This window comes from Anser anser (assembly GCF_964211835.1).
Source record: "Anser anser genome assembly, chromosome: 4".
Taxonomy (NCBI): domain Eukaryota; kingdom Metazoa; phylum Chordata; class Aves; order Anseriformes; family Anatidae; genus Anser; species Anser anser.
Window position 1 is genome coordinate 36003634 of NC_139724.1, and position 23447 is coordinate 36027080.

The 23447-nt window shown below is 44.9% G+C and overlaps 1 protein-coding gene and 1 long non-coding RNA gene across 11 annotated transcripts in view; both read left to right on the top strand.

Annotated features, from left to right (window-relative positions):
* Nucleotides 1-1840: 1840 nt before the first annotated feature.
* Nucleotides 1841-23447, top strand: part of ZNF827 (zinc finger protein 827) — a 122328-nt gene continuing 100721 nt past the window's right edge. For 2 of the 10 annotated variants that reach the window (XR_014583852.1, XM_083834660.1), the window contains exons 1-2: nucleotides 3251-3889; nucleotides 3976-4072. Coding sequence is in view for 9 of the 10 variants with exons in the window: in XM_083834660.1 (XP_083690786.1) it covers nucleotides 3976-4072 (97 nt within the window). In the remaining variant the exon portion in view is untranslated. Of the gene's footprint in view, nucleotides 2234-2330; nucleotides 2438-2532; nucleotides 3215-3248; nucleotides 3890-3975; nucleotides 4073-15465; nucleotides 17683-23447 lie in introns of those variants that run through there. The other 8 variants (XM_083834659.1, XM_083834654.1, XM_083834656.1 and 5 more) reach the window with 7 other exon arrangements.
* On the top strand, nucleotides 10497-15000 carry LOC310898938. The gene is made up of 2 exons (XR_014583864.1): nucleotides 10497-12736; nucleotides 13366-15000. It is a non-coding gene; the product is annotated as an uncharacterized lncRNA (long non-coding RNA).

Consider the following 23447-nt stretch of genomic DNA (forward strand, 5'->3'; position numbering starts at 1 on the left):
TGCTATGGAACTGCTGCAGCAGGAGGTGGCGTAACAGGTTGCAGTACAGGGGGAGGTGTGCAAATGTGGCAGCCACCAAAAGTGCAGTGCAGATCCAGGGGCAGCAAGTGGCAGTGGCGCTTGCAAGGGCCTTTCTGCCAGAAGGCTTATCACAGCCAAACTAAAGACTCAGGGCAAAGGTAGAAACCAGCATTTTACCTGAAAGTATAATTGCTCAAGTCACTGTACCTAGGCTATTTGCAACCTCTTATCTGAGGAAACTGGTTATTTCACTGAGCATTTGCTAGGATTCTTCAGTCCTGAAAATCTGTTGGGTCTGGCAGCTGAAGGTTCTGTAGTGTTGGCCTGCTGGCTGTAATGGGTCTAGTATGTTCCTGAGAGAAGTCTGATTTACCACAGAAACGTTACAAATCATTATTAGCAAACACAGTAACAGTTAGTTCTGATAAACTACAGGTGAGCAGGCAGACCTTTGTGTAACGTGCCTTGTGTGTTGAGCAATAGGAAGGGACAGATTTGGTATGGGAAGAGTGACTAACAGGTGGGCTTCTGATACTACTGTTATTGATGTGGATATACTTAACAGAGCTTATGTAATAACATGCATTATCATCTCATAATATGTAATATATTTTGGGTCACAAACAGTCTTGTAAGGTGGGGAATAGGTTAGTCTTTTCTCAGGAGATGGGCATCTATCTGCATGGAGAGAATTAAATGAAATGCTTAGTAGTCTACAACAGTCTAGGGGACTGCAGGCAAAGTATGTGGTCTCATCAGAATGGTTTAAATGGCCATTCAGTCGTATGCAGCTCCTGTGCCCTTGTTTTCTGCTTTAGAGGTACAGTTTGTGGGGTCTCTGGGAATCCATCTGAATGGTTAGTGACTTTGGGCTTTTGTTTTTCTGAGTTAATTTTAGCAACATCTGTTGTTCAATCTTGTTCACTGTGTGCTACACAAATGCTTTTGCTAGTGTGGTGCAGAAAAGAAGGAATGATAGGCAAGGTGGGTGGCAATTGCTTACACTTGCTCAAGCTGTACTGCCACTGAATGTCAAACCATGCCATGTTACTAGGCTGTGTCAGAGCACGTGTGGTGGCTTAGGACACCGCATTCCTTTTAGTTAAATGAATGATGAAATAATTTTATTTTAAAATAAATGAGTTGGACTTCTCCTTTAAGCTAGATTTAACCATCTATAAATTTGATGTTTGGGGTTGAATCGATTGTTTATTTTCCTCCATAGTCCATGGAGAGAGCAAAGCTGCTCCAGGTAAATTCATCCTACCTTCCATAGGCTGGGGAACGATTGCAAACTGGCAGCACCTAACTGTATCTTCTGACAACAGAAATATGGGTTAATTAATTAATGTTATTAATTAATTAATAATTAATTAATAATTAATTAATTAATAATTAATTAATAATTAATATGGGTTAAACAGAAATATGGGTTATATTAAATGACTATGTCTCCCTCTTGGTGAAGACTAGCAGAATTTGCATTTGCTGTCTACTGTTTAAAATTGTTCAAGGCTGCTGTATTCCATTGATTTCATAAAACTTTGAAATAAAACCTTATGCTACTAGATGTCTAAAACTCTGTCAGCAACAAAGTGGACAGACTAGATGGAATTGGTTTGACAGAGGAGAACTGTGAGGTGAGCCACAACTTCTGATAAACCTACCGGTGTTCCTCAGGTGGATGCTGCTACCTACATAGCACAATCACCAGCAAGAGCTTAGTAAAATAACCCATATATGGTGTTCTTTAAAATAAAAAAGAAGTCCCTAAAACAATAATATGGAAGATCTGAACTAAAAAATGGTAAGGGGTGGCAGGGTATTAGAAATGGGTCAGCAACCACTTAATCTAGGGCAGGTGCAGCTAGCTGAGTTTGCCTCATTGTGTCCTAACACCTGGACTGCAAAATGCAATGGCTAAGGTGAACATATAGGATGAATTCTGCTGACTGCTATGGGAAAATTAACTTCTGGCAAAGAGATGAAAAGAGCAGTTGCAAGCAGTAAAGTGGCTCATGCCCTGGAACAATTTGCTTTGGTGCATGAGAGCTAGAGTCATTAGCCTATATGAGCAAAACCCTGGCTATGAGCAGATCAGTGAGGATTTTGACATTGACTGAATTGGGACCAGGATTTCACTGTAATTAGCGATTATGGCAAATGTGCAACAGTTGTGCTGCTGTTTTTAGAGCTGAACAGTTTGCTTCTGGTTTGTTGGTTTATTGTTGTTGGGTTTGTTTGTTTGTTTTGTGTGTGTTTTTTTACCAGTGCTAGAAACTGATTTATTCCTTCCCCCAACTTTTTAGGCCTGGGAAGTGGGGCTCATAAATCCCTGTGCTACTTGCTTTCAGAACGTGTGACTTAAAAAGTAGGGTTTGGCTGATGAGGATGGATGCATGAAAAGATCATTCAGGTAAATGACTGGTGTGTTCTGCATTAATTTCCTCTTCAGCCACTCAAGCAATGCTTGCTGACCAAAGTGTATTAAATAACCACATAAAATATTTGTGGATTATCTCTCAGGTACAGGAGGAAAAATGATTAAAAAAAAAAAGAAAAAAGAGGCACTTGTGGCAGGAAAGGATTTTTCTGTAAAATGTTGGTGCTGTGTCAGTAGTAATACAAGCATTCTCATCTCGTGTTGACATGATAGCCATTTCTGTTTATAGATAATTCTTGGGATGATATTTTTGCATAATAGCTCTTTTCTGGTTTAAGTCTTGCTGATCTCCAGAGAGCTGTGATAGTAAAAGATGAAATAATCTAGAAAAGGAGTTCACAGAACCAGTAACTCCATCAGGACAAGTAAAAACAACTGTTAAAATTTGAGGTCATGCCTACAAAGAAGTCTAAGAAAAAACAGTTGTTTATTTGGGGAGAAAAAAAAAAAATCACTGTTTGGGGACAGTGTGTGGGGGAGTGTTGATCTATCAGAAGTCAGTTTTCTGCAGCAATGTTGACTTAGCTGACCAGCTGAATACCCTAAAACAAGTTAGATGACCTGGCTAGTGGGTCTACCCTTTAAAGCAGAAGAGGAGCATACTTAGTAGGGCTTCAACATCAGGATTTGATTCACCTTCTTCCCCTAACACCTGTTCCCACACAAAAAAAAATAAAAGTAGAAATGCTGAAGTATTCCACAAAAGGAGGGGAAAAATAATACTTTGATCAGCTGTACCTGTAAATCTTGGTAAGCACCCTGATTGCCACCTGAGTCTGTGTTGGAATGACATCTGGCACCCATTATCTTCTGGCCTTCCTAGTTTCCTTCAGAGAGAAGTCGATGCATGGAGAAGGAGAGAGTAGTGATTAGCTTAGAGGACTTCCTGCAGCAAAGATGCAGTCTGAGAGACTGACAGAAAAGTAGTTGAAGACTAAGAGCAGAATCTTGTTATTTTAGCTCCTTAGCATTTGTCCTAAATCTTCACTCCATCTTTCCTTCAAACATTGAGGAAAGGCTATTACTATTTCTTTTCTACAGGAATGAACTATTAAAAGTGAGACGGGAAAAAAAAAAGCTACAGTGAGTTGTTTTGCACTTCCGTCTGCTCAGATCCTGTTTGTGGTTTAGAGTTCAACAGTTTTTCCAAAAAGAAGCAACAACAAAAATCAGAAATCTAAACCTTAATTAAGTCTAAAACTGCAATTAGAAGAAAGAAGAGAGAGAGAGAGGCAAAAACAAACATACAAAATAAACCCTCTCAGCTGCTATTTAGTTCTGGAAGTACTGAAGTTTAGCTTTCACTGGTAAAAGTTTTCCAGGCTTAAACTGAAAACAAACTATGGTGTGCTTTGACCAGTGACTGTAGTTTAGCCTGCTGTGGATCAAGAACGTTTCCACCAGTCTCCTTGGATAGAGGCAGTGGTAAGTGTTCTCCAAGTTTAAATAGGAATGTACTAACAGAATCGGGCTGCTTAGAAAATGCATTAGTAACTACTGTTTTTTTTCAGATGAAGGGAGCAGAGGAGAAGAGGGATGTAAAAGAAGAGCCAATGACACACAGTCTTTTACACTGCAGACCGATGGATAGGGAACTCCAGGATGCAGGTGAGTTAAGTTTAACTTTTTCTTGAAGGAACTGACTCTAACCCACAACTCCCACTTACTTTATAAAGTGTGCCTATATTACCTGATGCTTGGCTATGTAGGATGGGGAAACTTGTTGAGGAAAATGCATAAATAATTTATTTGGAAATAAGCATTAAATCTGTTTTTCACTAGCTCTAGGTAGTTTCCTAGTGTGTGGATTGGTCACAGGTCTGGTTCTAAGGCACCTCAGTCATAACGTATCTAGGGACCTCAGGGGCCTACCACAATTCAGGATTCTGCCCTAGAGCCGAGACTACAAAAGGATCTATTTTAACTTTTTTTTTTTTGTATTTGTGCATTTCATATGAGGCTCTCTCCCTCTCAAGTGTATGTTTACCGAAGCAGTGTTACTGTTATGACCAACTGCTAACAAGATCAAATGAAGAAGTAGAAGGTGCAGACCTGGGGAAATCGCTCCACATTTTCAGTGGTAAAAGTAGCAATTTTCTATATGCTCAGTATATGGTCATCAAAAAGATTGTAAAAATAGTAGAACTACAAAAGGTTAGTAGTGACAACTGAACACTTGGCTCCTGAATCCAGGGTGCGTTGGCACCTTTAGAGTCAAGTGACTCCTTTATTTTCGGTATGCGTCTTCTAATTCAGAACTTAAAAAACCCAGTGGTTTAGGATTGTACTGACTATTGCAAGCTATTGAGTTACAATGGCATAATGAGGTAGCTGACTGTGTGCTCTTCTCATCTCTGGCACATTTGAAGTGAAACAAAGGTATTTTAGTCTAACACATTGTACTTGCCATTTTAACAGTCTAAGAGGGTGTCCAAGAGCAGTTAGGAAAGTTCAGCTGATGAGCAGCAATTTATGAAACCATAGTAATTTATCATATGAGATTATCTATATCCTAATTTTTGTGTCTAATTCTTTCTCTGATCCTGCTCTGGAGGATATGAATTTTAGCAGCAGTTGCTCTCTGTGCTTTCCTGGTGGATAATAATGTTGCATGAATATCTTGAAAGGAAAAGGTGTGAGATTAGTGGGTAAAATTCGTATGTCCACTAGAGTCTCATTTACATATTCTGTGTTAATTCGCATCTTCTGTGTTAATGATGATCAGAAGTACCATTGCTAAGCCCACATGAGAACAACCCAAGTGTTTGAGTCCAGTGACAGATCTAATATGGAGCTGGACCAGGGAAGCTCGTGAGGTGGAAAGGTGTCGAGGAACTACAGCTTCAGCTCTCAGGGAGTCCAGTAGAGTACGTGGGGCAATTTTAAAAGTGCACATGGACGTGCTGCGCTAACATGCTGTTTTCTTTAAAACACTGCTACTCCTCTTGTAATTTAATAGGAAAGGGTTGGCTGCAAAACATAGCATCTTTAAGCACATGGCGAGCCCTGCAAACAAACTACAAAACAGCTTGTTATTTTTAAGATGGTGTTGGATTCTCCTAAAGCTGTTTTCCTTTACTGCTTGTATTAATTTACTCAAAAGCTGACAGTGCTACAGTTTCCACAACATAGTAGCTAAAGGCCTGCCTGAAATTTGGTTCTAATTGTCTCATTTGTTGTGATTCAGCATATTTAACATTCAGGAGCAGAAACCGTAACGTATAGTTACATGTTCCCGGGGGACTTTTTTTTTTTTTAATCTTATCTTTACGGCGCTCTTTTAACACAGAGGAAACTAAACGTTTCCTCTGAACGCACCACGGTTCCCTCAGACACCACGTTAAGGATCACCCCGTGAGGCCGGCAGACCAAAGCCAACAGCGGGGAAAGCCGAAGGTAGGGCTGGCATCGCCACAGCGGCCCCAATATCACGACACGAGGCGGGGGGGTCACGTCCTTCGGGCACCTCCCCGTCAGGGCACCCACCCCGCGGCGACCCGCCCGGCCCCGCCGCTCCTCACAGCCGCCGGGGGCGGTTCCCCGGGGCCGGGGGGAGGCCGCCAGCGCCCCGCCGCGGCCCGGCGGCCGGCCCGGCCCCGCCGAGCACCCCCGGGCAGCACCCGGCAGCCCCTCACGTAAAGGGCAAGGCAGGATGGAGCCCCCGCTGCGGGCCGTGCCCGGGCTCCCCCTCCGGCCTCGGGAAGGAGGCAGGGTAAAATGGCGGGAGGGAAACCCCCAGAGGCAGGGGGTGCCGCTGTAGGTGCGCCGCCTCTCCTCACCTGAGGCCGGTGTCCTCCTGGTGAGAGGCAGTGAACGGTGTGCTGGGTGTAACGAGGTGGCCGTGGCATGGGCTGGTTGAGTCATCGGCTTGTTCTTGCTAGTCAGGTGTAAAACAGACTCGACCTTGTGCAGGAATTTTATTTCTGCACCCGTAAATAAGTCACTGTTGTATCTTCAGCATGCTTAACCTTGTGACTAGAAAACAAGTATTGGCCTGTCACCTAATCTTGCATTTGTGACTTTGTCATCCTCTGTCTGTTGACACAGCCTTTTCCTTCGGCAGACTTTCTCCCTTACACAAGAAGGATTTTTAATACAGGAGGTAAGGTGTTCTGTATTTTAAAGGACTGGTGAGCAAGGCCTGCAGCATTGCCTGGGTCTTGCACAGCGTAGGCCAAGAAAGAAGCACCTTCACTCCAAGCATCTGCTAGTGTAGTTGCCTCAGTCTGGGGTCCGAGGAGGTACAGTCCCTCAGGGCAGAGCTCTGAAGGCTAAGGGTTGTAATTCTTGACTACATGGCAAAATTGCATCTTACCACTTTGTGTATACAATAGCTTTACTGTGCCAGTAAAGACCTGAGGCTTGGTTGTACAAGGAGCAGCTAAAAACAATGGGACACTCAGTAGTAAGGGAAGCATCACAGGGGACAGTGTTGCTGAGATAAAGGGAGCCTTTAACAAGGCCTGGAGATTAGCAGTTTGTCAGAGAAAGTCAGTTTGAAGGCCAACTATAGAGAGCCTACGTTGTAAGATGCTGGACAGAGAAGTCTTCATACTACTGGAAAATGTTGAAGGCACAGCAGTTTGGAGATGGGGAGGAGTTTGATAAGGGTTTGATTTTGGCAGCAAATGAAGCATGAAGCTTTGAATTTGATAGGATGATTGAGCAGAGGAAGAATATAGAGTTTAGGTGTTCATGTAGGTTAGAAGAGTGTTGTGGGTCAGGATGAAGAGGAAGAACGTGCTTCAGTTGTAGAGGTAAAATTGGTGTTATTTTCAGCATGGGAGAAACAGGAATAGAGAACTGGATACAGTAACAGTTCATTGGTAACTTGGGAAGAGAAGGGGCCTTTAAGCTCGAAAGGTTTGCAAGTTAGATATTCCCTCTATTACATGATGGGATGACAACTTCAGTCAGCTGCAGTGTTAGAGCTGTCAGGCCAAAAGGTGAAAAGGTGTTAAGAAAGAGCACTTTCAGCAACTTGGATCTGAATTCTAGCTTTCCTAGCAGACGAAAATGTCTACATCTTTTTAGCACCTTCTGTTTTCAGTTGTGTTGGTTGGTTTTTGTTTGTTTGTTCTTGTGGGCAGCTTTTGGGTGAGGCTGTGGGTTTTTTGTTTGTTTTTGCTTTTTTGGTGTTTTTTTGTGTGTTTTGCTTTTTTTTTTAATGTATCTAGTTCCAGGGAACTTGTTGTACTATTCTTTTTAATAATATAGAAGCACTGAGAGCATAAAGCAGGATGTTTGGTAAAAAAAAAAAAAAAAAAAAAGGCCATGTGTTGTGATGATCTGAAACATAGTCAGCAATGGAGGATGACAGTTTTCATATTTTTATGTTCTTCAGTGAAGAGTGTGATGAGCTTTCTACATCTTTAAGTTGATTAAAAGTTATTGATGGGAGGGAAGTAAGTGGGTGCCAGACTTGATTAACATATCCAGTTGAGCAGAAGGTGTAAATATGTCTGATGTGGTATCACCAAGTATGAGGCCTGGAAGGCTGCATGAATCCTATAAACCTAGTAAGCTCTGAACAGGAGAGTTCCTCTCATATTTTCTGCATTATCCTTCTCCCCAGGGCAGATTTCCTCTTGCAGTAGGATCAGAAAGACATTATACACCGTTTCTTTCTAATCTTGTCTCTGCTGTGGTGCCTTTTTCAGCTGTTTTCCCTTAGAAAGCTTGCATTTGAGTACCTTCATGGCCCTCTTCCCAATTGTTCTGCTACTCAGCTGATAATTTAAAAGCCACTGACTTTGCTTTTTGTCCCCATGTAAATGAAAGCATCCTAGTACCTCCTTCCTGAGTTGACTCTTACATGGTTCATGAATGAAGTAGCCAAAATGTGTTGTGTTTTGTTGTTGTTTTTCCCTTGTTCTTTGCACTGTGAGGTACAGGCCACCTAACTTCATGATTATTGAGACCAGGAAGGTTTATTAGTTTTCTCTTGGTTGCCATTCAGTACGTTAGAATGAACAGAATGTCCCAAATATAATAAATTTTCCAAGAAAACCCAACAAAAACATCTTAAAACTGATAGGCCTTGCACAAGTCAACTGCTTTGTTGGACCCCTTCTCTAATAGTCATTTGCTTTGACTTTTCCCTGTTATCACCTGCCTGATGACCTTCACAAGACTAAGTGGGCTTAATGCTCCAGCTGGGCAGGGAATATGTCCTGTTCAGGCTTCTGCCAGTGCCTGTAGATTTGACCTGTGCAAAATCCTCACAGAGTATAAAATATGGAAAAAATACTTCTCCCTTTACCTTAGGAGCACTTCTGCTTTTCTCTTCCCCACTTTAATACAAAAATGTGTGTTCTGTTGCACACATGCAAAGGGATAAATAGATGTTCACTCAAATGCTTTCTAGTACGTTCTTCCATTTTCTGACCATCAGTTCTTCATTCACACACTTGCTTTTCGATTGGGAAGCAAATAGAGCGGCAAAACCCCTGTCCCACAACTCTGTCATTTTGTTTGTTGCCCCAGTTAGGGGGGAAAGAGATGTGTGAGAGCATGTTGCCTTGGTCCATTACTCCCTCTGCAGGCAAGAGCATGCTACTCTTTGCCGAGATTCAGCGTCATCTCTCTGCAGTGCGAGCACCTTGGGTCTTGAATAGCACTGCTGGAATCAGCAGGTGTTTCTCACTGTACAGCAGCAGCAGTATCTGTTCCAAAATCTAAATGAGAGCAAGTGTAACAATAAATTAAATTGTGTACCTCATGAATTGTATATGTATCTTCCATGAAATAGGAACCTCTAGGGCAAGCAGCCAATGTATATGAGAGCATAAATGAGTAAATTGTATGCCTACTGGTGAAAGAAGTGAATTGCACAAAGGAAGAATGGGTGCAGGTTAGCAAGAAAAGCAATACATTAAAACAATAGAAGAAAGAGCAAGAAAAAAAGTGTTTTCTTGTGTTCAGATGGAATTTTCTGGGTTTCTTGATTCATGCCCGTTGCCTCCTATCTATCCTGTTGGTGGGCACTACTGAAAGGCGTCTGGCTCCCTCATCTTCATTCCCACCCCTCACACGTTTGTATACATAAGTCATCTTTTCTCCAGCCTAAACAGCTGCAGCTCTTTCAGCCTCTCTTTATAGGACAGATGCTCCAGTCCCATCGTCATCTTTGTGGCCCTGTGCTTAACTCCCTCCAGCACGTCCGTATCTTTCTGATACCAGGGAGCCCAGAATGGGACACAGAATTCCACATGCAGCCTCACCAGTGCGTAGTAAAGGTGTGAGATTGCTTCCCTCGACCTGGTGGCAATGTTCTTCCTAGTGCAACAGAGGACACTGTTGGTCTTCCTGGCTGTGAAGGTGCATCGCTGGCTTGTGGTCAACTTTGTTGTCCACCAGGACCCCAAGGGCCTCCTTGAAAAAATTGCTTTCCAGTTGGTAGGCCTCCAGGATGTACCGGTGCCTGGGATCATTCCTCCCTAGATGCATTTCCCTTTATGAACTTCACAGAATTCCTCCCTGCCCAGTCCCTGCCTGGAGCCTGTCAAGCTAATTGAATGGCAGCACAGCCATCTGGTACATCAGCTGCTCCTTTTGGTTTTCTGTCATTTGTGAACTTGCTGAGGGTGCGCTCTGTCCCTTGTCCAGGTCATTAATGAAGGTGCTAAACAGTATTGGATCCAATATTGACCCCAAAAGCACACTGTTAGTGACTTGCCTCCAATGGCCCTTGTACCCTTGATTACAGCTCTCTGGTCCCAGTCGTTCAGGCAGTTTCCAATCCACCTCACTGTTACTCATCTAACCCATACTTGGTCACTTCATATATGAAGACGTTATGAGAGACAGTCACAAAGGCTTTACTAAAGTTGAGGTAAACAACACCTACTGCTTTCCCTTTGTCCACCAAGCATGTTACCTTATTGTAGAAGGCTATCAGGTTGGTTAAAAATGATGTTCCCCTGCATAAGCCCATTCTGACTACTCCCAATCACCTTGTCCTTCAGGTGTGTGGAAAGCCTTTCCAGGAGGATTCTGTCTGTCAGCTTTGATTCCACACAGTCAAGGGTGAGGCTGAGTGGCCTGTAGTTCCCTGGACTGTCTTACCTGCTCTTGTTGCAGACAGGAGTGACATTTGCTGTCTTCCAGTTTTCAGGAACCTAGGCTTAAAAATAATTCAGGAGATGGGATCTGCTTGCTGGACACCAGAGCTTTGTGCAACCAGTCCTTTAAGAAAACTCTCAAAATCTCACCCATTGGTGCTGTTTTCATTGGCCTCTAAGAAAGATGTATTTCTGTCGAATACTTACATAACTACCCTTATCCTTTGGCAGGAGAAATAAATAGTTGTAATTTTTAATAAATACTTAATGCTTCTCTGACCAAATAGTAAACTGAGATGGAGTGAGTAGCTCCTCTTTTACAGGACAAGAATGGAAACATTTTAGTCACATTTCCTCGAATATACTCTCATAGGTAGAAATGATGATTTAGAGCTAGCATTTCATAAATTATGATACAGGTGTAAAAATAAGAGACTTCAAGGTAAAGAAAATGACAGGTTTCTTGGCCTTTCCATTTGTTTCTGCCTTAAAAAGGAAAACAGTAGCTCCCAATGTATGTATGATCATTCTGAGTCAAGAAGTTGAACACACAGGTGTTTGCCTTTTCCTGAGGCATACAAAGCTCCCTAGCTAGTGAATACTCAATTGATATTTTCCTCTCAAGGTTCTCCTGTGGAACCTTGCACTTCCCACCTGTTCCCTTGTGCTGCTTTCCCTTTCTCTAAAAGCCACGCTTCAATCCCTGTGGCACTGTTTGCTGTCTCTCTTCTTGTTATGTAGCTGCATCCCTCAGCTTTCTTGTGTGCAAATGTAAGCTGCTTCCTTCCAGTCATCACTTCTTCCCCTTTCTTCCTACTCATGAAGTTGCGTGCTACTCCATGTGTGATTTTTCACTATTATTAGCCTGCTTCTCATGGACAAATAATTTGCATCTTACTGTAAACTACAAGCTTGAAGACATTGGGTGGCCCTGGTGCTGAAAAGTAGGGGCTAGAAACAGTATGTCTGTCAAACTGTGTGAGCAGGAGTTGAGGAGACCAGACTATTCCTAGTACCTCAAAAGACAAATAACCTTTTCCTCTGTGCTGTTTGGTATGACGGGGAAGTGCCAAAGCAAGAAGATACTCCCTACAGGAGGGGACCGGCCACATGACTTCATTCTCAGCAGGCAGCGGTGACAGCAGGCTGACTTGCAACCCAAACCCTCCTGCCTGCCAGTGGGTGAGGGCTGATTACTGAGGACATGTGGCATGGTGAAATGTAGCTGAATGCCATGTGAAATTCATCACACCAGGCAGGTGAAGTCTGCTAGGAGCTTGATCTCCCCATACTCCTCCTATCCCTTACCTGCATGCGTTTCCTTTCCCTGGGAACATAAGATCTCATCACTGTCTTGTTTTCTTGTCTCCCAATTGCCCTTCTATTCTCTTTCACCCTTCTTTAAATTATTGAGGTGTTGGGAAGAGGGCATAGTTGGCCTAGTACTGCTAAAGTCTACTATGCCTTCCTTCTTTCCTGCTGCTGCTGGTAACATGCTATGTCAGAGGGAGAGAGCGATGAGTTTGGTAAATGCACAGTCCTAGATGGTAGATAAGCCCCTTGGGAACTTGCCAGTTCTCGAGGTCCAGAGCAGTCTCAGTATTACTCCAGTGTTTTAACACAAAGGTAGCTAGTGAATTGAGAAACCAGAATTGATTTCCCTGAGGAATTTGCCACCTTGCTGGTGCAGTAGAAACTCTGCCTCTCAAAGTATATGTAACAAGATGTTTAAGAACTTAGACACACTTCCATTTAGCAAACAGCTGTGGCTTAAAATGCTGTTGCCTTTCTACTAAACTAAGCTGCAAGACTTCACCCTGAAGTAGACAAGGAGGCCAAATGCATTCTGTTCTGCCAGTGTGGGGGTGGAAGCAGTTAGCTCCTCCAAGAGGGTGGTAATGCCTTAAACCATGGCAGGTGTTTGCTAATGTGCATGTGCCTAAATCTTCAATTAACCAGTGACTAACAGGAGGCTAAGTGGAAACAAAATGATGGAAGGAATGGTTTTGGTCTCACTCTGATTTAACTTAAACCACTCTTAAGATGGGATAAAGCTACTGATTTGAATGTCTTTAAGTGGAGAATGGAAAATGGTGCAAGAAGATCAAGATTGGGGCAGATATATTTGTATATATCATTCACATTTGTAACTGTAATAGCCCTAAGCTAAGTGTTTTGATTCCCTTTTGACACAAATTCTTTTCATCAGGTCAGAAGTTGCTTAGTATTTTACATTGCAAAATATGAAATTAAGTCTGTATGTTTAGTTTGTAGTTTGTAAAACGTTGCTGGTTTGGATTCTGGGGAGAAATTCTGTATCTTACGGATCTGTAAACTGAAGGCTGATAGTTAAAGGCTCAAGTGAAGTTTGTTTGTTTTTTCAAAACATGCTTACAGAAAAAGGGCATGAAGAGGTAGTATAGTGAATTATGTAAGTAAGCAGCCAACTGCACTTATGGTTATTAAAATCAGAAGATCTCCTTGGTAAATCTGAAGGAACATCACAGTAGTTGGGTAGCAACTGTGTCTCTAGGCCTCTGGTCTGTGTATTTCTGGCCTGCAGACCCCAGGATTATTCAAGAGCATGGGTTTAAGGCTAACAGCCTGTAGTATTGTTTTTTGTTATAGTAGTGGTGGTTTGTTTGTTTGTTTTCTGTTTTAATTGGAATTAGGAGGTATATCACCTTTCCTAAGTAGTGTCCTATACTAGCAGCTGGAACATGTAAACACTGTAATTCTTCTGAAGGGATTAACATTCTGAACTTGCATTGCAACTAGAAGCAGCTTATGCTGAAATTATTATAAAATGATTATGGCTAGTTTTGTTTTTTTTACCAGGATCTGGACAATATTCTGACACAGCTGGCTGTGGTTTAGCTAAGAGATACAGAATGCATTGCACTCTTCCTTCCTGATGCCTCCCCACTCTGAGGCTGCAAGACCATAGGGGGAATTCATGAGACTCGGGATCTTGAAGAATGTTCCTGCTGCAGTGTATTCTCTGTTCACGATCATGGCATAAGCAATTGAAGAGTCAGAAGAGTACTGCCAGTGATTTCAGTGGTTCCAAAAAGAGTTTTTGTCTAGTTTGCTCTCCTTGACCGTGGCCCTTGCATTATGTTTTCCATTTAAAAGACAAAGAGGTTAAAAACTTTGGGGAAGGAGAACTCAGTTGCCTCTTTCAAAAGCTAAAGCCTGTTTGTGGTTTAGGATCCACTGGTTATGCAACTCTGCCTCCCACTTTGTAACTGTTTATTATCTGTCCCAAGGTGGTAATCATCTGATAATGACTTCTGATCATTGTTTATTGGCCTTTGTGAAACCAGTCAGTGGCCTTGCCAGTTATTAACTTGTCATTATTTATTATTATTACAAATTGGTACTTAATGTTGTTAGCTTACAGAGCACTTGCAAACAAGGATGGTGGTATCCATGGTCCTATGAATCCTATGGATTTGTTCGTCCCCTTATGTTTGCCTCTTAAACACTTCAGAGCAAGAAGTTTGTAATCCAATCTTGTTTGCAGGATTGATTCATAGTTACTGTTCAGTGTAGGAATATTGAACTCAATTAAAAGAGAAAAGAGGAGGAGTTTAGGCTACTGATAATCTTCCTCTAAGAGGTGTGGGAAGGAGTGTGATTTTGATGGAAAACAGGGTCCCTGGTTAGATATTGAAGATACAGGGGCTATAGGCAAATACCTTTGTTCAGCAGGAAATTAATCTAAAGATACAAGTAGCATTGAAGAGAGTCTGTATATCTTTGCATACACAGGGGGACACAGCAATTCTTTTGGTAGGCTGTACTTTAAGCAGAGGTGGCCTAGTGCCGTAGCTACCATAGTCTCGTGGTTTGGGGCCCAAGAACTGGATATAATGGCCTTTTTTCTTTTTTTCTCAGTACAATTTTATTTTTTCTTTTAAGCTGACCTTGACAACAGAATTCTTTAAAGCTTCAAAAAATAAAGCTAGGCCATCAGTTAGTTTTTAGGTTTCAGTTTAGCAACCTTTTCAAGTGTTTGTTACATTATATGAAGATAGTTTGGATGCTAGATAACCTGCAAAGGTTTTAAGAACATTACATCATTTGTTACTGTGTAAAACCTTATTTACTCAATTTGTTTCATTTTTCTCATGTGTAAGTGAAGAAAATATTTACTTTGTTCAAAAGTGGTTTCTGGGGCTGAACTTAATTCATATGTGTAACTAGGGTTGGTGTTTGGAAGGTGCCATACGATCATTACTTATTAATAGCAGGACCTGCAGAGGCAATGCATTATTTATATTATGTTATCTGTGGAAGGCTCACAACTATTTTTTTGTGTCTGGACTAGAAATGTTCGAAAGTATGGTCAGCCAACTTCTGTCTCTTTTCCTGCTATACGACCAAACATGTAAGGGAAGATTATTTTTTAAATGGCATTATGCCCTAAGTCATCTTCCTTAAACCACTGCATAAAAGCATGTAAATTTAGACCTGGTGTCTTTGATTTCAATGTGATTGCTGGATGCGATATTTTAAGTAGGACAATGCGCAGAGTAGCGCAATTAACCAGGAGAGGTACGAAGAACGAAGCCGTTCCCATATAGACTACTTCCAGGCATGGGATTAGAAACTCGTTAAAGCTGAAGTATAAAGTTTCTCCCTGATAGTTCATTCAGCCATTGGGATTTCTTTCACTGCAGAGCAGGCTCAAGGCTTGGCCCTCTAAACCCTTTGTCAAACTGTTGGGAGATCTGTTGAAGCCAAGGTCATCTTCAGAGATTTGGTGCTGCTCAGTCGCTTGCCAGCTCCCATGGCGCTCTCAAAGAGCGGTGTTCCCCCAGTGTCCTTACTGCAGTTGCCTTAACTCCCCTGAAGGGGGGTTCAAATGATGGAGGGGAAAAAATTAGCATATTGTAAATTAATGCTGACACTGTTACTCGTGCTACATTTGTGTTACATTACTCGTGCTATACGAATCTCCAAAACCAGTGTAATCTGGAGAACTGAAGGCAAAGACAGGACTTGAGTACTCTGGGACTTGGTACTCCGGTACACTTGGTCATGAGTAGGTAGGTGTAAGGTATTTGTTTGGATTCATCTCCAGCCCTGTATCACTCTGTTATGTACTTCTTTTTTTGGCTTCTGGATTAAAAGTAAATACACTTCTCCATGAAAACGAAGTATTTTAGCCATATCGGGAAATGAGAAACCAACTTTAGTCAGGAGGCGTGTTCTGTTTCAGAAGTCTCACCTTCTCTGTATGTTTGGTTTTAACGTCAGAACTGTACTCACGTCAGGGAACCTCAGATTCTCTCCTATAAACCTAATCTTTTAAATCTTTGTTTTTCCCTGCGTGGAAGAGGCAACTGTGCTGTGAAATGGGTGTAATATTATATGAAACCTTTCTAGCGTGAGGCGATTAAGAGTGCTGAGGTGACTGCTTAAAAGATATAGGCTGCAAATCTACCGTTTTGAGTTTTCCTAGACAGCTGTTTATAGAAAATAAAGTGTTTTGGAGTTAGGATAAAATACGGTGTGATAAAATGATGAGTCAGATTGTCAAAAGCAACCAACCTAATAGGTATACATGGGAGAATAATGCATTTTTTGTTTTAGTTGCAACATCTGACTCATGATTTCGATTATGTATTCTGCGAAGTTCAAAGTTTCCTTACACAAAGCGAGAGCTATATGAAACAACCGTGCTTCAAACCATTTTACTTCAATTGTAGTAACAGGTTTTAGAGTTTAAATCATTAACAACCTCTGTGTGAACTTTTATCCAAATGACTGCAAGTCACAAAGAGAACACTTCTCTTTCACGAAGTACCTTTTGTGCTTCAGTGAGACCCATTCCCTCTTCTATTTTTTCCCCACCTTCATGTCCGTCTTTGAAGAAAGATGTGTGATTTGTGAAGTAATGAAAGTATGTATCAGTTAATGAAAACTGCTATACTGCCTTCATAATGCACACCGAAATTGCTTCGGGATAAAGCTTCGTCTACCCGCATTACAGCAGGAAAAAAGTAAATTTCACAAGTCCAGCTTGCTGTGTGCACTGCAGGAGTTTCATGTGGCAGTTAAATCAACTATTAGGGGTGACCTAAGCGTGCTTTCCTCCCCCGGCACGTGCACTGCTCCAGGAGCTGGGATTTTCAGGGGGCTTGCATTTCGTCCCCTGCTTAAAAGCTGCCCTGGCACAGCTCAGAGCCTGGTGCCGGGGCACTGCATCCCCAGCTCCCTTCTCGCTCACTTTGTGCACCGCCTGGGGCAGGGGGAGTAGTGCTCAGCCGGCCTCCCTCCCCCTGACCCTGAAGTTGGTTAGGATCAGCCTCTCCACCCCTGTGCCTTTTCATCACGCTTTTTCTTTTCTATCGCAGGAAGGCAAAACGCCTTGATTTATTATTATTGATTTATTTTTTAAATAAGGGTGTGTGTGTGTTATTTTCTCTCTCCCCAGAACGGCGAGGGGCTTCCCGAGCGAGCAGCCGAGCCTCAACCCCCCCCCCCTTCCCAGCCCCTTCCCTCCCTGCTCGTCCTCGCGGGGCGGACCGGCGGCGGGTGCGGGACCGGGGCAGCGCACCCCGGGGCGCGGGGGCACCTTCCCTTCCCTTCGCCCTGCCCGGCCGGGCGTGTGCGTGTGTGTGTGTGCGCGCGTGTGTGCGCGTGTGTCCCCGGCTGCCTCCCGCGGGCGAGCCGTGAGCGCCGCCGCTGCCCTTTGATCCCGGCGTTAGTGTTAGTTAGGGGCCGGCAGGAGCGGGGCGCAGCCCTCGGCACCGCCGCGCCAGCCCCGGCCCCGGCACGGCGCCCGCCCGCCGGGACCGCAGCCCCCGGCCGCTGGGAGGGAGCGAGGAGGGAGCCAGAGGAGAGAGCACGGCGAGCGGGGACAAGCCAGGTGCACGGCCGGCTCGGGGGGAGAGAGCAGAGAGAAAGAGCGCGGGGGGAGAGCCCTCGGCGGTGGCTCCCGGGGAGCCGGCTCCAGCCCCCGCTCCCCCGGCGGCGAGGGGAAGCCCGCCCCGGCTGGCGGCTCCCCCGGGGGGCCCGGCTTTGTGCCTGCCCGCGCCCCCCCTCCCGGTCTTATTTGATCTCCCGTTAACCGAGGAGGAGAATGTGAAAAAAGGGGGAAAATGCCCAGGAGGAAGCAGGAGCAGCCCAAGCGCCTCTCTTCACGTAAGTGCCCCCTCTTTTTGCCATTTTCTCCTTCCTCCTCTCCCCGTCTCCTTCCCCTCTGCAGCCGCCTCCGTCGTTTTGTGCATTAGTTTAGGGTTACAGAGGTGAAACTGACAAAGACACAGCCTGGGTTATTCCTCTTTTAGGTCTGAGCTAAGGCAGCCATGTTGGTGATGAACAGCCTTGTGCCCTTTTAATTTTTCCTCTCTCTCTCCTTTCCCCCCTTCTTTCTTCGCGGCTCTCGCCCTTTCCTCCCGCTCCCTCCCCTCGCCCGTGATTGTGCATTTGTGCTGGGGGGGGGGCGGCGTGGGCTTCTCTTTGGGGCCGGGGGGGGGGGGGCGATTTATTGGGGTGGGGAGGGGGGCTAGCACCGGAGGGGAGGGCGGCGAGAGGGGAAGCGGCTGCTGGCGTCTTGCGCGGAACCAGCCGCGAGGTCCGGCCCCGGCTAAAGGTTGCGGCGGGGCTGGGCGGCCCGGGAGCGGGGGGAGGCGGCGGCGGCGTTGGGGGCACCCCGCAGCCGCCCCGAGGGGGGCCGGGGCCGGCGGGGGGAGGCACAGCGTGCCCGGCGAGGTCCCCGCAGAGCCGAGCGGAGCGGGGAGAGGCGGCGGCGGGCTCGGGGCTGCCGCCGGGGAGGGAAGGGTCAGGCGAGCCCCGGGCGCCGGCGGCGCTGCCCCGGGCGCAGGGCTAAGGGCATCCCGCGCATCCCCGGCACGGCTCGGCTCGCCCTGCCCTGCTCCTCCGCGCTCCCTCCCTCCCTGCCTGCCTGCCTCCCTCCTCCCCCCGCCGTCCCCCCTCTTCGCAGAGCAGTTAACTTTTCTCCCGCTCCCCGCACGAAGCGCTCGGCAGCCAGTGCGGGAGACGCGGAGGGGAGGGGAAGGCACCTAAAAATACCTTGCCCCTGCGTGGCCCCGGGGCCGGTTCAAGGCGACCGGGGGTGGCCGGGGGCACTGCCTGCCTGCGGCTGCTCCGCTCGGGGCTCGCCCGCAGCCCCTCCGCGCCGGGCCGGGGGCTGAGCCGGCGGTGCCGGAGCCGGGCTCGGCGGAGGGGAGTTGAGCGGGGCGGCCCCGGCCGGGGGGCGCAGCGGGGCCGGGCCCTGCGCTGCGCGGCCGGCGCCGGGCCGGGGCTGGGGCTGGGGCTGGGGCCGCGCTGCCCCCGGCACCCCCTGACCCCCCCGGCCGGGGGGCGGCACTCGCAGCCCCGCCAACAGCAGCGCCTCCTTCCCTCCCCGCTTTCTTCCCGCCGGGGTCGGGTTAAGGGCTCCACTTGGGCTTTTTTTTTCTTCTTTTTTTTTTTTTTTCCTTTCCTTCCCCTCCTCCTCCTTCCCCTCACCCCTCCGCTCTCCGCTCGCCCCTTGCTGGCGGCCCCGGCGGCTGCTCCCCCCGCACCGCGGGGGCGGCCTCCGCAGCGCCCGGCTCGGCCCGGCGGGGGCAGGGGCCAAGCCCGGGAGCACCGGGCCTGGGGCGTCCGGGGGTGGGGGGGGGCGAGCGCCGCCGCCCCGGTTCGGCCCGAGCCCCCCGGGGGCTGCCCGGCGGGGGGAGGCGGCGCCGCGGCCGGCCCGGCGGCTGACCTTGCCCTCGCCCCTGCCCCTGCCCTCCGCCCGCCTCCCGGGCTGACACGGCGCCCGGGCTCCATTTTAGCTCGCTCGGCCGCGCCGCTCCCGGGCGCTGCCTGCCGGGGCTCGGCTCCGGCGCTGGGCTTTGGCTGCCCCCGCCTCCGGGTTGCGCCTCAGGCTCGCCTCGGCCCCGACCTCCTGACCGCCTGCGCCGGGAGGGGCCGCGGCCTCTTCCGCGCCGCCCGGCTGCTGCCTGCATTGTGCCAGCCGAGCTCCGTCCGGGGGTGCTTTCTGCGTTTTATTTTAAATGCACGGCCTAATTTGCAGATTAATTTTTTAGTTAAATTCGTGGAAGATTTTTTTTTCTCTCCTGACGTATGAAGCATGCACACACTGGATGTCCCACAGTAATGCTACTTGTGAAATGGGTTTTATTTAAGTTCTTTTACAACCAGATTGCACTGGATTAAAAACTATCATTTGACAACGTCCCCCCCCCAAAAAAAAAAAAAAAAAACACCACCTAATAATACATTGGATAATTCAGGAGAATTGTAGGAATACTGTTACAGTCTGCAGCCCTGCAGGTTCAGAAGATGCCTTGGAATTCATTGCACTCAGTTCAGGGTGCAAATGCTATAAATAGTGATTTTACTTTTTTTAGCAACATATTGCTTTAATGGCTACTCAGGGTAAAATACATTTTTATTTTGCAATTCCTGCTGTTTTTAGCAATGCATTTATTAAGAGTGCATACATTTTTCATTTTTAAGTGTTAACAATAGCAAAAGAACGTGAAGCACACCATGCGGATCTGGAAGGGAGATGGCTGATACACTATTCAACCTTAACTCTGCCCCAGTGTGGATGTTACGCTGTGATTCAGCCCTAAGCTATGTTACAGGTTGTTGTTAGCACATGAACACTCCCCTGTGCACCTAAATGACTGTGGGGCTCGCTTTGACACATGGCACCTTACTGAACCCCTCTGTGATAATTTGGGTTCTATCAGCTGGGGAAATAAACACTAAGACATAGTTCCACTGAATGATTTGGCAATGCTAGAATGCAAATGAGCAAATGTGGCTTAGTACAGTAAGTCCCGTGGACTTTACTGTAGCTAAGGTAGGAAGCTGTGTTTTCAGGGTGTCTAGGCCTTACTTAGGCCTTACTTTCCTATAAATTGTGTACCCCGAAATGCACCTGAAGAACGCAGTCGTGCTGCTTGAAGCGATGGTGTACAGCTGCTGCTGACTGGGATGCTTATTTTATACTTCTGTACATTGACTTCACTGGACAACTGTTCTGTAGATTTAGAAGTAATTTCACAAAAGAAGATGGCACTGCCAAAACACATCGTCTGGTGGAGAAATTTTATGTAAAAGAAGAAAGAGTTGTTTTAGGCTGTTGCAACAATTTAACTTGGTTTTAAGTGAGTTGCCAGATACTGATGCTGAAGAGGTTGAAGGAAAAAAGGGTTGATTTTATTAGATGTAATAATACTATGCTTCGGTGGTATTTGCTTAAAAGGGCAGAGTTAAGGCTGGGCCCTCAGTTGCTGGAGTTGTTTACAGCATAATTTGGTTTGGAAGGGTCCTTTGGAGGTCACCTGGTCTACCCCCCTGCTGAAAGCAGGGTGAACCTCAGAGTTCAGTCAGGCACAGGGGCCATTTGAAATGCCGCCGTTAAAATATTGAACTGGGGTTTCCACCTGTAAAGGCGTGAAGTTTTTGGAAAATCTTTAGTCACAGATGCTAGTGGAGTGTCTTTACTCACTGCAAAATCCAAGTGAATCCTTTTTAAGATACAAGTGAATAAGGACAGGACTTTAGGAATTCCTGGATAGACAATGGCTTATTCATACAAAAATGAAATAGTAGGGCAGCTAGCCTCAGTTTACAATGAAAGAGTTAGGTTCATAAGTTAAAAATTTACCTAGTGCACGTGTGTTATGATTACTTCTGCATGCACCTGACTCAGACAAATCAATGCATCTTCACTGGAATGTTTAAAGGAAGTCTATTCTTTAGTGTGACTTAGGTTTTTTTGTTTGCTTGTTTTTGTTGTTGTTTTGTTCTGTTTTTGTTTTCCCTTTAACTACTTCAGTGCTTAGACCTAAATAAAGATGTTTTTTCTCCTCTATTCTGTGTCTATCAGAATCTTTAAAAATGTATGTATAAGTACAGCTTTACTTTGTTTTGTTCTCCTCATGGCCTTACCTACCACACTACCTCACACAATTTTCTTTTCTGAGAGTCCCTGAAAGTGCATTTCTTCTGAACTTCACAAATGTGACTTGGAAGAGATCAGCCGGAAAAGCAAAAGTTCTGGAAAGTTGTGAGACACTCAAGTATTATTTAGGATCTAGACCACTATGTTGCCTTAAGTATAGCAATCAATACTCTTTGGGGTTTGATTCAGTCTCAAAGGCTTGTTTGCAGTGTAGTTTGTGAATGAATGCCACAATACCAGGTATACAAAGCTTGCATTTGTTATATCAGACACGATTAGAAGCTACATTCAAAATTTTGTACTACTACTACTATCTGAAGAATGTGGTTCATTTAGGACAAACTGCTACCTACTTCTGTTCACAATCTTTTGTTGAAGATAGAGACGCTGCATGGATACAATGTTAGTTTTGATATCAAAAGCTAGATGTGTGATAATGAGGGGGCATAATTCTTCTCGCTTTCATGGTCAGGTACTTTGCTGAAGTTTTAAGCTGTCTCTATACCGTAAAAACAAAACAAAAAGCACAAACTCTGAAGCTATTTATTATATTGTTTTTTGTTGCTGGGCTATATCATCAGAGTGTAAAGAAAATACTGACAGCGGAATAAATTAAGAATAATTGAAAGTTTCCTACTTAGTTTATTTCAGCACCTTGCTGTATTTGATACTTTCTAATAGCATGAGATGGTGTTTTGGATGTTTTTTTCAAAAGAATTCCCAATGTCAGAAAAGCTTTCACCAGCATTTGAGAGTTTGTTCTGAGACAAAAGGCTTTTACCAGGAACTGGAATCTCTCTTTTAATAGTGTTTATTACCTTACTATCAGGCATTGCATGTACAAGGGGAAGCTTTTAACATATTTTCTATTTACTATTTTTAACCTCTCACCACTGCAGGGATCATGATATAGCTCATTGTCAACAAGAGGATCCATGTAGGGAAAATTATTATTCTTAGTATGATTAGGTTAATAATTTCATTGCCATCATCATAGTTGTCCTGGTGGTACTGTAATGTACCTCTCAAATGAACAGCAGCATTTTGTTGGATGGAGTAGCATCTGCATTACTCCATCTGAAAACACTGTTCTTATTTTGTCCCACTCATTATAGCAAAGTCTTCACTGACTTTTCAGAAATACAATCCCCATAAAGGGAGAAGGTTTTTGATGTCTGAAGTTCCTGTCTCTTCAGATTTGCTTCTTTTTTTTTTTTGGGGGGGGGGGAGGGGAGGGGAACAACATTATATCAACTACATCGCTTGTATAAAGTCATTCAGTGGTCAGTGTCTAAAGTCATTCAATAGTAGACTATGTCTTAGTGTTGTCTGATAGTACAGAATATAAATCACACTGGAGTGTAAATTGGACTACCACAGAGTCAGTGTTGTGCTCATTAAAGTTACTTAAGTTTTTAGGATCTTACGAATTGCATTTCAGAGAGGGCAGGAGTACAAAAGACTGTAAAACACAAACAGGGAAACCTGCAGGTAGAGCAGTAAAATGAGATATGTAAGAACATGCAGACAATGCATTTTTATTTTTAAGTCTTAAAATGGACAAAGAAAGAGTGCAACTTCATCTTTGTAACAGAGTGATTGTTGTCTTTTTTATATATAAGAAGGCAGGAGTAGGAAGAATTTAGTTTAAAAAAAAGAAAAAGAAGAACAGCCAGGAGGAGCTGGCTGTTCAAAGTGAAGTATTAGTAATTTCCTATAATTTAATCAGACCAGATCCCAGAGCAAGATAATGAGAGCATGACCTACAAAAGAGGACTTTTTGGAAGTTAAAAGGGTTTCTAACATGAAGCTTCACTAGGCATGTGATTTGTCATGAAGCACCATATAGAGGACTTTTTTTTCTTTCACATTGCAAAGAAATCATAATATAGACATTAGTTCAGATGGTTAGGGAGAGCTAATTTGGCTTATGCCTGGAATCCTTTTACTGTTACAGCTGTTAAACTACTCCAGAGTCATA